We start from the raw sequence: 15,307 nt of genomic DNA, 5'->3' as shown, positions 1-15,307 counted from the left end.
TTTTCATTTACCCACGTAACGTAAATGATTTTGCAATCATTTTGTGAAGTGAAACCAGAAAATCGTTTAAGTTTAAGCTAATTAATATATCCATCACCTGACATCATTAGCTTTTCTTTGCAGCGAGAACACTTGAGATCTACTCTCCTAGCAAATTTCAATATACAATACATTCTTATTTTTTTTAGTGTTTATTTATTTTTGAGAGAGAGAGAGAGAAAGAGAGAGAGAGAGCCTGCACATGAGTGGGGGAGGGGCAGAAAGAGAGGGAGACACAGAATCTGAAGCAGGCTCCAGGCTCTGAGCTGTCAGCACAGAGCCCAATGTGGGGCTTGAACCCATGAACTGTGAGATCATGACCTGAGCCAAAGTCGGACGCTTAAAGCCACTCAGGCACCCCTGCAATACATTCTTATTAACTATAATCACCATATTACACATTAAATCTCTAGAACTTTTCATCTAATAACTGAAAGTCTGTACCCTCTGTATATTTGTAATTTAAAGTGAAATTGTTAGGGAATAAGAAGATATATTTTTCCTACTTTTTCTCTTATACATCTTTCAAATAATGTCTTGAAACATTTTCAATAATTCAAAACTAATTTCAACAAAGGAAAAGAATGCGTGTGGTGTTATTTTTCACTACCGCCTTTTACATGTGTTTGTTAAGAAACCAATGGTTCTCCAGACTTTTTGTCACATTAAATGTTAAAGTAAACGAGATAATTGTTTCTTATTTTTAGAATAGTAGGTTTACAGTATATGTAGCTGTTGCAAGTTGCATATTTAAATGATTTTAAATATATTCTTTGGTAATAGCTTTTTAAATGAATTTTTTTGTCATAATAGAAACAATACCTCGAGGTAAAATTGCTTTTTAAATTATATTCTGCAAACACTTAAATTTGTGATTAATTTCAAAAGCTACAAGGATATCCATATTTGACATTTAAAATAAAGGACTTAGGGCACCTGGGTGGCTCAGTGAGTGAGCATCCAACTCTGGAGTTTGGCTCAGGTCATGATCTCACTGTTTGTGGGATCGAGCCCCGTGACGGGCTCTGCACTGACAGGACAAAGCCTTCTTGGAATTTTCTCTCTCCCTCTCTCTCTGCCCTTCCCTCGCTCATGCACTCTCTCTCAAAATAAACAGATAGATATTAAAAAATGAAATGAGAGACAGATTCATTAATTTTGAATTTTCTTTGCATCATTATATTTCAATCGTTGATGCTATTTTATCTTACAGATTCTTCTCGAAACATTTTGGCTACTTGAGTTGGAAACCTTTTTAAAGATGTGATTACACTGTTGTGATTTGTACATAAGGTGGATGAGAAAGCTTTAATTCACGTTCTTATTAATTAGCAAACTTTAATTAATTAGGCACTAGATTAAGTACTGGGAATGCGGTCAGACTCATCACTCCCCACTCCGCCTGCAAGGACTTTCGGTGCACTTGTCAGAAACCTGCGAAGATACGAGGTGGCTGTCACAGAAGGCAGTGCGAGGGGGTCTGGAGAACACTACATGTGGCGATGGACTTAGCTGAGGAAGCAGAGGAACGTTCTGGAGTGAGTGTGTTTGGAGAGAGGACTGAAGAATGGGGGTGTTCTAGGGAGGCCGAGTCAGTTGGTTAAGATGAGATCATTCCAACATCCATGTCCAGGAACACCCCTGTGAGCAAGTTTTATCCAGGTCAAGTTGGGTTTATTACTCATTGCGGCGAGAGAGGACACACACCATGGAAACCACCAAATGTCTCGGTAGGAGGTGCGAGGAAAAAAATCTACTGTCAAGAGGTGCCTGGGTGGCTCAGTCGGTTAAGCGTCCGACTTGATAGCAAGTGGGGCCCATTGGGGATTGTCTCTCTCCCTCTCTCTCCGCCCCTCCCTCGATCATGCATGTTCTCTCTCTCAAAAAAATAAACTTAAAAAAAAAAAAACCCAAAACAACTGACCGATGGCAAGAGAGGTTTCTTCTCTCTGAGATATTTTGTGATCTAAATGGCAAAGTGAATCTTCTTTTTCTTTCTGAAAGAGTGATACGTACCCTAACCTGGTGGGGGTGGAAATGATTTCGTGTAGGGAGATCACCTGGCCGACTTAGGAAAGGGATCCTTCCACACCGATGCTGTCCCATAGTAGAAGCAGCATTTGATTAGAGTCAGATGTGGAAACCGAATGTGCATGTGGTTTGGGGAGTCTCTCCATGCCTTGGGGTCCCCATTTGTTAATTATGTGACTGGGCTAGGGAGGAGGACATTATTACTATTATTATTATATTATTAGGTAATGGTTCTTCATCTCCCCCCTTCTCCTGTTCCCTTTTTGTTCCATTTACTTCTCTCCTTACCCACTTCTGCATCTGACGTCTCCAGTAAGCCTCAGCCAATGAGGGGGTGACGGGGCGAGGTGGTGGTGGGGAGCGGTGTCACCTCGGAGTAAGGAGGGAGGGTGCTGTTCCCAGTCCTGCTTTGGCCAAATTCTGTTTCCTACTTAAATTACGGGCGAATTCTGTAACTGGGGTCCTGGCCATGACCAACTGACCCTGAACTCGCCTGTCCTTCTCGATCTGCTCTCTGCCTAGTGGTGACCCTTCCAGTTTTAATAGCCTGTAAGTACATACTTATTTGTGAGGGCAGGGTATCTCAGCTTCCTACCTCAGACCTCCATCTTTTCTTCCACTCAGAAAGGTTGGAGATAATGGAATCATATTCCAGAAAATATTTATATCCGTAGTTCTGCTTGTGCCTCCTTATGCTCCATTCTGCTCCTAGGGGGTGAGGAATGGCCATAGGAGGTAATGTACAGGACACATATACTATTTGTCACTTCTGCAAGAATATTCTGTCCCACGAATCTTAAGAAAAAGCAATGCATCCAACCCACAGGCCAGCTAAAGCACACGCATAAAAATGCTCGGAGCAAAAAGCCGTGTCACCCACATTTCTTGTTATCGGGATGGGGTGAGGCAATTGTGTTTTCCTATGAAAGATGGTAACATTTCCTAAATCCTCATCTGTTTTGTGGGAAGTTATGTTATTTTATGCCTCTTACCACAATTTCGTTTTATTCTAATTAAAAATGTGGGTTAGAAATAGCTTAAACTTCCAAAGAGAAAGTATCATTTTTATGATTGCGGAATATGGTGGGTGTGGGCATCTATAGGGAAATGATGGGATATTCTAGTTATTAAATACTATTGATTGGACATTAGAGGGCATCCCTGGCCACCTTCCAGAGTTCTGTGACTCAATAACATGAGAAAGTATCACCAAGGGAGCCAATTTCAAAGCATTAATAGCTGTGATTTCATAAAATATTTTATTGCCTGAGGATTTTTTTTCTTAATTAAAAAATACAGACAGCCACAGAGCTCACACCAGCTCATCCCTCTCTTCTGAGAAAGGATTGTGACATTGTCACCCCAATGGGTGACCTGAGACACAACCATATACTTGACATCTGTTTATCTAGATCTTACCATGTCAAGGGCAACAGGATTCTTATGACCAGTTAGAAATATGGAGTCTTTCGATTTATAAAATATTAGGTAGATGGTGAGACCTTTATTATTATAATAGAAATGCTGATTAAACGAATACTTTTTTGAACAGATTTTAAAATGCCAATTCATCAGTAATTTAATTGACATAATGTATATTTAAAGCACCAGTTAAGTGAAATATTTTCTAAGATTTCAAAATTATTTTAAGCAACGTGTCTTTGTTGGAACCCGATAATGACCTCCCGAGTCTTGGAAAATGTGCATTCCTTAGAATATATACAATGAGTCCTTCTAAAATAGTCCAGAAGTTTAAGGTATCTTAGCTGAGCATTAGGACTTTTTTTTCTTTTTTCATATTCTGGAGATATACATGATATCATCTAAGGATATTAGTATGCCTTATTTTATTTTAAATGTTTATTTTTGAAAGGGAAAGACAGAGCGTGAGCAGGGGAGGGGCAGAGAGGGAGGGAGACACAGAATTCCAAGCAGGTTCCGGGCTCTGAGCTGTCAGCACAGAGCCCGACGCGGGGCTCGAACCCACAAACCATGAGATCATGGCCTGAGCTGAAGTCAGACGCTTAACTGGCTGAGCTACCCAGGTGCCCCATAAAAAGAACACAAAGAAAAAAGTAGAAGTATCTCGTATCATTAACAATAAATATAAACAAGCCAGAGGATAGGATAGAAATATTGCCAAAACTCTGTCTCATTTGTCAAACAGCTTTATGTGTTTGATATTGTGAATTGTTTAGTTTTACAATAAAGCCAACCTCGGGGCGCCCGGGTGGCTCAGTCGGTTAAGCGTCCGACTTCAGCCAGGTCACGATCTCGCGGTCTGTGAGTTCGAGCCCCGCGTCGGGATCTGTGCTGACAGCTCGGAGCCTGGAGCCTGTTTCCAATTCCGTGTCTCCCTCTCTCTGCCCCTCCCCGTTCATGCTCTGTCTCTCTCTGTCTCAAAAATAAGTAAACGTTAAAAAATAAAATAAAATAAAATAAAATAAAATAAAATAAAATAAAATAAAAGCCAACCTCACAAACCTAACACAAACAGTGCACTCACTATCTGTACAGCAGGAGTCAGACGCCTCTTTGCTCTCTTACACCACCCTGTATCCCAGTTGCCTTAGGCCTCCCTAGGGGGTTTCCAGGGTGAAGAAGTCATTTGCAGTGCGGGGACTTGTCCCTAACGAAACAAAAAATGTGACCCCTGATGCCGTTTGACTAAACAGTGACTAAAAACGGACAAATAAGATACCTTCCCTTGTTAGGCGCTGGCAGACATTTGCTCCTCTTCAGTTTGTGATTCTTTAAACTGTGGGTCAGAGCTCAGGCTAATGAAAATCGGTGAAGGAAAGGAGTTGGTGGGTCTACGCGGGGAACCCAAGGCTTTTTCTTAGGATAAAAAAATACGCCAGCATTTTCTCTGGGGAGGCTGCTGATACTCTTCCCTACACCCAACTTGCTAAGTGGCTTCGGATCCACTCAGAGGGCCTGTCACTGAGTGGTCCCTCGGCCTTGTAAGGATGGGGGTGAGGCCTCTGTTCAAGGTCTGTCTGTGGGGCACTGGGGGGGGGCCTTTGTGTGGACTGTGTGGTCTCTGTGGTAAGATCTGGGATCTCTGAGGTGTTTCTGTAGGAGGTCTCTTTGAGAGGTCTCTGTGTAAGATCTGGGCGGGAGGTCTTTGTGGGTAGTCCCTGGATACTGGCCTCGGTCAGAGCTGAGAGATCTGTGTGGGTCTCCGTCAGAGGTCTCTGTGTAAGCTCTTGGTGTGGGTCTCTGTGGGAGGTCTCTGTGGAGGTCTGTGTGTGAGGTCTCTGTCAGAGATCTCTGTGGGGGTCTCACAGTGGGGGGGGGGGGCGTCCCTTTCCCGCCTTACTGCACCACCGGCAGGAGGAGGGCACAGGGGACTTGCTCCTTCCTGTCTCCTGCTGCTCCCTGGGCATCCTGCCTGTGGCCCTTCTCTGGAGGGGCCTGTGGGGACCGCGTTCACCTCCCGGTGCCGCCGAGAGGACCTGGGAGCAGCCAGACTCAGGGACCCTGCTCCAGGTCACCCTGTCCTGAGCTCCAGAGGCCCCGGGCGCTCTCTGTCCTGGTCTCCTCTCCCCGCAACCCCCCCAGGTCCTGGCCGCACTGTCACTGCTGGCCCCCCACTGCTTCCCCGGAGAGAAGCTGTGCCTGAGCAGGCCTGTGCCCGCTGCCCACCTGCGGGGTCCTGACCTGCGTGGGGGCAGGGCCACCCCTGCTGCGGTCTTCAGGGTCCCTCCTGGGGTGGGACTCCGCACCACGCCAGGGAGTACCCCCACCCTGACCCCCACCCGCCTCGGGGCCCGTCCTTGGGCCGTTCGTTAAGTCCCAGTCCGCCCGGGGCCCCCAGACTGCGCAGAAGGGCACCTGCCCGGCCGGGCCTCCTGTGCCAGCCTGGCCATCTGCGGAGGGGCCCCGGCAGCCTCCCTCCCCGCCCCCCACCCCTCCCCGGGCTCCTCGGCCGCAGCGGGGGCAGGGGGGGGACCTTGGGGGTGAACCTCAGGAAAGGCTCCTCTCCTCGGGGCCTGCAGGCGGCAGTGGGCACCGCGGGCTCCTGGGTCACCGCACCCCGGGGCAGGGCGCGCTGGTCCCTCGCTGCCTCTGCGCCCCCCACCCGCTGGCTCCCCGGGCCGGGAGCACGTCCTCGTCCCGTGCTGGTCCAGAGTGTGAGAAAGCAGGGAGGTGACGCTGAGCCAAGGGCGGCTCCCGGCCGGCCGATCTGCACCCCAGCCCCATCAGGGGTCCCGGGGCAGGCGACGGGTCGGGGGTGGGGCAGGATTCCACCCACCGCTGCCTTCAGGGCCAACCTGGCCTCCAAACTCCGCTCGCGGCTCTGACGCCTGACGCTGTCTTCCAGGCGCCCCGGAGCCCAGGGGTTTCTGCCCCTGCAGACCCCCCCTACAGCCGCCCAAGGTCAAGGTAGAGAGACAGCAGGACGGGATGGGCGGAGCCAGATCCCGGGGTGGGGTCTTCTGGGTTGTGTTCCTCTTTCGTTATGGAAACCGAAGGTGTGTGAGGGAGGGGGTCTGGAGTATACCACGTGGCCACCCTCCTTCCAGGGCTCCATTCCTGGGAGCCAAAGCAGGCACTGGGGGAGAGCATGCCCGGATCTTCCCCTTCCTCCCCACCTCCCCCCCCCCCACCCCCCCGCCCCGCGGGGCACAGACAGAGGCCAGCTCCTCTCATGAGAAAAATTAAAAAATAACATATCTTTTGGGAAAATAAAAATTGTGGTGGGAAGAAGCCATTAGCACATAGAGGATGTGCTACCCTGAGAAAAAACAGGCTTTCTGTGCATATACTCAATTTTTTCTTGAAGAAAAGCTTTCCTACCAGGAAAGGCATGAGAAGCACCCGCTGCTTGATGGGATGAGCCACATTTTTGAAGACTGCATACTGGGTGACGGTGGACGTGATCTGAGGCTCCTGCCACCATCGGCTTATGGTGGCAGGGCCCGCTTGGGGACCCTGGCTCCCTGGGTGGGAAGGTTGGCCTGCCATCCCTGTCTCTGGTTCGTTGGCTCTTGTTAGGACAGCTGTGGGACTTGGGGGTGGCCTGGTGATTGGAGGCCGTCTCTCTCATCTCCCTCCTCTGGTCTGGGTAGGGGAACCCACTGGGCCCTGGAATTCTTCGTGCTCCTGCTCTTTTACCTCTGAGGCATGAAGTCCTTGGTGGAGTCCCAGTTTCTCCACCAGGATCTGTCCCACAGTTGTCACAATCGTCTGAGTTTCAACAGCTTTGCCGCCCCCAACCGATCTGCTTCTTACTGGTCCTCGGCCCTGGACAGTGGCTGATGCAGGATTAACTTTTTGAAGGGGATCTTCCAGTCCTTTGCCTTTTTTATTGAGATGAAGATAATGCAGAAAGTACCTCATCTTTTTTCTAAAGTGGCTTTCTGGAAAAATCTGTCCCTTTTCTGGCACGGGCTGGAGGCATTTGCTCCCAAGGCTGTCTCCTGTTCCTCTAACCTGGGGAGGGTGGCTCAGCCTACTGGCTTGGGAAGCCCTCAGTTCTACAAACCCTTTTTCATTCCCTTCTAGTTTGGGACTCTTCTGGTCTTTTCTCTCACCAGTGGAGGCAGTCATCTTGCTCTGGCTCTTACGTGGCTCATCAGCTTTTGGTATACTGGGCTCCTGCTGCCCCTGGCTGCTTGGTCGGCTGGATATCAGGTCAGTTTCTGGCACCAGGGAAGCTGGTGTGTCCCTGCTGGAATACTGACCCTGGGAACCGGAGGATGACTTCAAGATGTCTTCAGCAAGGAAAACATCAGTGTGAGAGTCTTGCAGGAGCACACCGGTGTCACGGTCTTGGACAAGAATGCCGGTGGCAAAGTCTTGAAGGGCAATGTTACGGGGAGAACCTTGAAGAAGTACACCAGTGGCACAGCCTTGAGGCTGGCCCTCTGACTCTTCCTTCTCTTGGAGCTCAAACTTAATAGCCACCTTTGTTTTAAGGATTGGTTCCTTTGGCTCTTGGGCAACCAACTCTGTAGGTGGTGAGGGGCTTTTACTAGTCCCTGGAGACCCCCATCTCCTCCGATCCACATAACTGGTTTGACTGTTGGCCAGCACCCTGGGTCCTAAGATGACTTTCCAAGCAGGGGCCTTCTCAGCCTCCATCGTCTCCCTGGCCTCTTCAGCTCCTGAAAATTGGGACCTGGACTTCATCTCCAGTATTGCTGCTTTCTCTTGTGAAGCCTGAGCCCGCCTTTTCGCCCTTAGCTCATTCCTGGCTATTTCTGAACTTAGACTTGGCTCCAGATTGCCTTTCTTGGCCCCCATAACTGTCTCACTCTGAGGGGTTCTGTTTATGAGGCTGAATGTGAAGGTCGGAGAAGGTGAGCTGCCCTCCTGTCCAGGTAAAGCGGCCTCTGAGGGCTCATGGCTGTCACCTGGTGAGGTCCCTTCCAGGGATTTCTGGATTTCCTCAGATGGGGGTGAGGGGGCAGGCAGGGAACTCCCTGAGGTGGGAAGACACTCTTCTGCTATCCCCTTTTCTCCCGGATAGGGCTGAGGAGGTTTTCCCAGGAACTTGTAGAACTTGGCTTTTGAGTGGGCCCCAGATACACAGGTGGCCAAGCAGGGAGACGGGGACCAGGGAAAGGGCAAGGGTTGAGCTTCATATGGCTTGAGATTTATGGACTCAAAGGCTCGGAGGGGTGGGCCCCACTTACGCTTCACCCGAAACCTTATGATGTGTGCTTCCAGCATCTGTTGAGTGAGTGAATTAAGGAAAGACAGCTCATGGGAGGTGTTTACGCAGGGTTTCTGACCCTTCAAGGGTGCTAAATTTCTGATTTCCGTGTGAGTGTGGCACTTGGGCAAAATATGGTTGGCCACAAGCCAGGATCGACGTACACTCACGGGGATCAAACCCTCGCCGATCTGTCCCAATTTCTTGTGCAAATGAACTTCCAGGGTTTTTTCTACACGTTTCTTATCTGGGCTCCTAGCCACGTATTTTCCTGAGTCCCTCTTCAAGGTCCTCATCAAGTATCTTTCTAACTCCTTCTCAGAGGTAGTTCCTGGAACCTTCACTGGGAAGTTGGCCGAGACCCTGGAGAGATCGGTTGGGATCCTTCTCAGACATCGCTGTAGACCCATACCAAAGTTGTCCTTTAGTTGAAACCTTGCTCGGCCCTTCCTACGGGAACTTCTAGGGTGTCTGGACCTGGTCCTCTGTGTGGCCTGGCTGCTTTTGGATTTAGATGCAAAGGACCTTGAGAGCCCCTGCTTGTCCTGTGCCTGACTCACCCTTGGGAATTCACCCTGAGGCCACATCGGGTCCAGAGACGCTTGGACCCTGTGGGCCAGACTGCCCTGGTGTTTATCCTTGCTAAGCCTCCTTTGAAGGTTTTGCTTCTGGATATCACAGATGACAAAATCCCTGTGAAAGATGGAAACTGACTCGTGGGCCTCAGAGGCCTGGCTGTCCTGGAGAAGCTTAGGAGAGATACTGCTCAAGAATTTGGGAGATATTTTCAGCACTAAGGGTAACGTCCTTTCCCCTTCTGGTTGCTTTTGCAACAAGGGCTGTTCCCGAGGTTGAATTTCAGTTGGAATAAAAGATGGGGTCTTCTTCTGGGATGGAGGGCCAGATACCCCATGGGTCCTCATCTGGGGTGGAGGAGAAGGAGGTCTGATTGGGGCAGAGGGTGCAAGGTGGGCCTGGGGCTGGGACACGGTTGGCGTGGAGGGTTGGGGCTGGATCCCACGGCAGGGCAAGGGTGGGGCAGGGGGAAACTGTGAAGATATTTGCTGCTGAATTAGAATTGGCAAGCAATTAGAGATAACATTGAACAAAACAGAGGGAACGTGTAGCTGAGAACTAGAGGCCAAGGCAGGGGCCTTGAGGGACTCACTGTGCAGAGAGGGGAGACCCCAGAAGAGCTGGCTGCATTTCTGCTGTGAGTTGCCCTCCAAGACCTTGGGGAATGACAGCCGCCGAGGACTGGGCAGCTTCTCGAGTTTGTTTTTCCGGTGCCAGAAGGATCGTGGGGTCGTGGTGTCCTGCTCAGCACCCAGCAACTTCCACAAAGTCCCCCCAAAGTTCAAGGGGTTGTCTGAGTCCAACTGCTTCACAACTGACCCATCTCTTTCTTTCTCCTTCCAAATCTTCTGTTCCGTCCTTTTGGTGATGAGTATCTCCAGCAGCTTCTGGACGTCCGGGTTGACAAATGAGGGGTTACGAGTCTCTATCTGCCTTTTGGAAGGGCCACCCCAGGACAAGGCCTCTTTTGGGTGGCAGGTCAGGTGTTGTTGTTGGCACTCACGCTGTGCCCAGATGGGGAAGAACCAGGACTTGGTGCTTTCCCACCACCAGGACAAGGACAAGATGGGGTAGCTTGCATGGCCAAGGCCTGAGACGGCTGGAAGGAGAGGTGCCAAATGGGAATTGCCTGGAGGTGAGCTCTCTGTGACTGTGTCCGCTGGGGTTCCCTTTAAGTTAGATTGGTCTTCTTGAGGTCCTACTGGTAGGATGGAGGCCAGGCGTGGAGGGTGTTGGCTGAGAGTGGGGGACGCCGGCGGGGCCGTGGCGGGCGCGGCATCTCTCACGGGCTCCCCGCGGGGCTGATGGGCTCCGGCAGGTGCTGCTTTGCCCTTGGCCCCAGGGGCTTCTTGCCCCAAGAGCTGATGAAGGCCTCCCTGGTCAGAGAGCCGCCCCAAGTGGCTGCGGGAGACACGAGGCACGCGCTGCAGCCGGGAGCAGACAGGGCCGGGCGTGGCCATCACCGCCCTCCGGCCCCCCGCACCCGCTTCACAGCACTCCCGCCGTCCCTCCCCCCCCCCCCCCCCCGGGGCCATATCCGATCTCCATCCCCAGGGCTCCCCCCGCCCCCTGCAGCCCTGGGGTCCCACCGGAGGCTCTGAGAGGCCCACCCGGGAGAGAAGGGGCAAGATTTTTTACCTCTGCAGAAGGGAAACCAGGTCCCGAACCCCTTCCAGCTCCTGCAGGCAGGTTCTGTAAGCTGGAGGCGGGAGACCCGGTCACAGAGCCGAAGGCGGGGTCCCGGGGGTCTTACGGGAGGCGGGTGCAGTGTCCCTTTAGGGGACACCTTTGGGGGAGTAGACTCGGGAGCCCTGAACATCGGTGTCCGAGGCCACGTGGTCTCACGGTGGCAACAAGACCCACGGTGGGGGTCTCTTGGTCCTTTACGGAGAGCTTCCCCACTCGTGACCTTGTGGGGGGAGAAAGGGCCGGGTCGCCTCCCCGAGGAACCGGAGCAAAGTTCCACAACTTGGCCACAGCTGGAGCTGGAGGTCCCAGGCCCCTGCCGGGCGACACCCGTGTCCGGCCCCTCGGGCTGGTTCTGGCCCAGAATCTGGGAGGCCTCGGGGTTCCGCCCTCCGTCCCGGGAGCCTCCCGGGGCTCTGTTTCCTGAGGGACGGAAGCGGGTGTCCCGGAGACGGCGGGGCTGGGCGCTCAGAGCAGGAGGGACACTCGCCAGGGGCGCAGGGCTCCGCGGCGGCCCCTTACCTTTCAGGATCTCGCTGTTCTTGCCTCTGGTGCTCCTTCGCCGTGGCGCCACCTGCTGCAGAGACGAGAGAACACGGGGTTGGGGGACGGGACCCCCAGTCTCTCTCGCCTCTCTGGCTGCAGGTGCTCTGTGTTCAAGAACAGCGCGACTTCCTACATTCAACTCATGGGGCGGCGGCGGGGGTGGGGGGGTGGCTTTCTTTCCTGTTCCTCATTTGCAAAGTGGACAAAACTGTTCTCGGTTTTTCTACTTTGAAGAATGGACGCGCGGATTTTCGATGCGAGAAATCTCTCCGTCCCTGTTCCTCTGCTCGAGAAACGTTCCCAGACCTGCGGGTGCGTCTCAGCGCCTTGAGGAAGCACCTCGCTTCCCGAGCCCCGAGCCCCGCTGCCGCCCCTGCTCGGGGCCTCCCGGGCTCGGCGCCGCCCTCGATCGGCCCCAACCGAGGCCAGCTCTCCAGAGACACCTGCCCCGGGAAGGTGGCTGCCGGCCCGGTGCCCAGCAGCCTGTCCTCCCCCGGGGATGGAGCTCTGGGCCTCCAGTCCTCCGGTCACTGTGTTGGGGCCGCGGCCCCGGAGCCCTCTGCCACACCCGGCCTCCCGGCCCGAGACCTCCCGGGAGAAGCCCTCCTGCCCCTCTAACCCCTGCCTGGTCTGGCCTGGCCTGGCCTGGCCTGGGAGGATGGTGCTCTCTTCTTCCCCCGAGAACACCGTTCTGCTCTTTCCCAGCTCGGGAGTCTCCCCAGTGACTCAGAAAAGTGGAAACGATGATAGAAAAGAAGACGGGTCCCCTCTGCTGGGTCCGGGCCAAGGTTCCTTGCCTTTCTGCTGCTTCTGCGTTTCCTTCGTGGTGCTGAGGATGTTGGGTCCGTCTGGAAGCAGGAGATCAACAGGAGGAAGAAGGACAGTCCACACAGGAAGCAGAAGATGGTCTGGGTTGTCCAGGAGGGGAGGCTGGAGCTCAGCCAATCAGCGCTAATGCTTCTCAGAGCGAAGAGAATATTCTCCATCTCCTTACTCGAAGCGTTAGTGCCTGATCCCACTACTGTCCTCGCGCAACTGAGCGCTGAGCTTGTACTTGGGGACAAGAGCCCTAGGCTCACATCACAGAGCCATGACCTGGTCACAAAGGGCCCCTGAGGGAGGGGGAGGGGACAGAAGAAGAGCAGGCTGGACCACAGCCCCCCCCCCCCCCCCCCCCCGTCCCCCCCCAGCCCTGTAGCTCCTCATCTCCCCCCAGCTTCCACACTCCTCCCCTTGATAGGCACCAATCTCTTCTTTGCGTCTATGAGTCTGAGTTTTGTTTTGTTTTGTTTGTTTGTTTTGGTTTTTGATTCCACATATAAGTGAAATCGTGGTACTTGTCTGGCTTATTTCATTGAGCAGAATACTCCCTAGGTCTACCCATGTTGTCGCAAATGGCAAGATTTCATTATTTTTTTATGGCTGAGTAAGTATTCTAGTGCGTGTGTGTGTGCACGTGTGCATGTGTGTGTGTGCATGACATCTTTATCTGTTCATCCCAATACATATGGGTCATTTAAGGTCGATGTTTTCTTACTGATTTTCTGTGTGGATGACCTATCCATTGATGTAAATGATGTGTTAAAGTCCTGTATTGTATCAGTCCTGATTGTATAGTGTAATTATTGTATCACTGTCCCTTTCCCTCTTTAGGTCTGTAAATATGTGTTTTATACATTTTGGTGCTCCTGAGGTATGTCGATACGTATTTGTGTTTTTAAAAAATGTTTTTTCTCAATTTTATTTATTTATTTTGAGAGAGAGAGCAGGGAGGGGCAAAGAGAGGGAGAGAAAGAATCCCAAGCAGGCTCCACACTGTCAGCACAGAGCCCAATGTGGGGCTCGATCTCACAACCCGTGAGATCAGGACCTGAGCTGAAACCAAGTCTGATGTTTAACTGACTGATCCACCCAGGTGCCCTCATATTTGTGTTGTCTTCTGGTTGGATTGTGCCTTTTATCATTACGTAATGCCTTTCCTTGTTTTCTTTTAAAAGATAGTCTTTCTTTTAAAGTCTATTTTGTCTGGGGGCGCCTGGGTGGCGCAGTCGGTTAAGCGTCCGACTTCAGCCAGGTCACGATCTCGTGGTCCGTGAGTTCGAGCCCCGCGTCGGGCTCTGGGCTGATGGCTCAGAGCCTGGAGCCTGTTTCTGATTCTGTGTCTCCCTCTCTCTCTGCCCCTCGCCCGTTCATGCTCTGTCTCTCTCTGTCCCAAAAATAAATAAACATTGAAAAAAAAAATTTAAAGTCTATTTTGTCTGATAAGAGAACAGACACACTGGTTTTCTTTTCACTTCCATTTGTGTGGAACATCTTTTTCTATTCTTTCCATTTCACATTTAGTCTCTGTGTGTCCTTGTTTCTGAACTGACTCTTTTTTTTCCCCAATATATGAAATTTATTGTCAAATTGGTTTCCATACAACACCCAGTGCTCATCCCAAAAGGTGCCCTCCTCAATACCCATCACCCACCCTCCCCTCCCTCCCACTCCCCATCAACCCTCAGTTCTCAGTTTTTAAGTCTCTTATGCTTTGGCTCTCTCCCACTCTAACCTCTTTTGAAGTGACTCTTTTATAGGCAGTGTGTAGATGAGTCCTGTTTGTTGTTGTTGTTGTTGTTGTTTTAATTTATTCTGCCACTCTATGTCTTTTGATGGGAGAATTTGGTGCGTTCACATCAAAGTAATTGTTGACAGGTATGTACTATTGCCATTTTGGCTTTTTCCTGGCTCTTTCTGTGCTTCCGCTCTGTTCTTTCTCTCTTTTTCTTTTTCTCTCTTCCCTTGTGATATGATGTCTCTCTTTAGTGCTACACTTAGATTCCCTTCTCATTTTCTTTTATATATTTACTACAGTTACTTTCCTGTGGTTACTATGAGCGTCACATATAACACCTTATGTATATAATCATCTGTTTTATGTTGCCACTAACTTAAATGTGAACATATTTTAAAGATCTGCATTTTTACTTCTTTCCCCACACATTTAATGCTTTTGATGTCACATTTACCTCTTTTCATTTTATGGATCTCTTAAATAAGTATTGTAGTTCTTGTTAATTTTACTATTTTTGTCTTTTAACATTCATACTAGCTTTATAAGTGATTTATTCACTATCTTTGCTGTGTATGTACTATATATTATCTTTTCTGTTAAGAATTTACTTTAACATATTTTCTTGTTATTAACTATGCCATTACTTTTCAGTTTAAATAAAAGTCCCTTAAACATCTCTTGTAAGGCCAGTTTAGTGGTAATGAACTCCTTTATTGTTGCTTATTTGGAAAACTCTAAATCTCCCTATTAATTCTGAATAATAACCTTGTTGGGTAGAGTATTCTTGGTTGGAAGATTTTTTTCTTTCTGCACTTTGAATATGTCATGCTACTCTCTTCTGGCCTACAGAATTTGTGCTGAATAATCTGCTGATAGTGTCATGGGGTTTCCCCAGTACACAAACAATTTTTTTTTTTTTTGCTGCTTTTTATATTCTTTCTAACTTTTGACATTCTAATTATAATGTGTCTTGCTGTTGGTCTCTTTTTTTATATTTGAAACTCCCTGTGGTTCCTGGACCTGGATGTGTGTTTTCTTCTCCAGGTTAGGAAAGTTTTCAGCCGTGATTTCTTCAAATGAGTTTTTTGCACCTTTCTCTCTTTCTTCTCCTTTTGGGACCCCTTTAATTTGAACATTATTTTGCTTGATGTTGTCCCATAGGTTTCTTAAGTTATCTTTAATGTATATATGTTTAATGTTTGTTTATT

At 50.1% G+C, this 15,307-nt stretch overlaps 1 protein-coding gene across 1 annotated transcript; it reads right to left on the bottom strand.

The window, feature by feature from the left end:
- Positions 1–6,729: 6,729 nt before the first annotated feature.
- LOC122474594 (spermatogenesis-associated protein 31E1-like) lies at positions 6,730–11,526 on the bottom strand. The gene is given in 2 exon segments (XM_043565557.1): positions 6,730–7,121; positions 7,124–11,526. Coding segments are annotated over 2 exon segments (3,981 nt in total). The 5' UTR covers positions 10,771–11,526; the 3' UTR covers positions 6,730–6,787.
- Positions 11,527–15,307: the final 3,781 nt, after the last annotated feature.

The sequence above is a fragment of the Prionailurus bengalensis genome, chromosome D4 (assembly GCF_016509475.1).
Source record: "Prionailurus bengalensis isolate Pbe53 chromosome D4, Fcat_Pben_1.1_paternal_pri, whole genome shotgun sequence".
In the NCBI taxonomy this organism is placed as follows: domain Eukaryota; kingdom Metazoa; phylum Chordata; class Mammalia; order Carnivora; family Felidae; genus Prionailurus; species Prionailurus bengalensis.
This window is presented reverse-complemented; position numbering and strand designations above follow the sequence as displayed.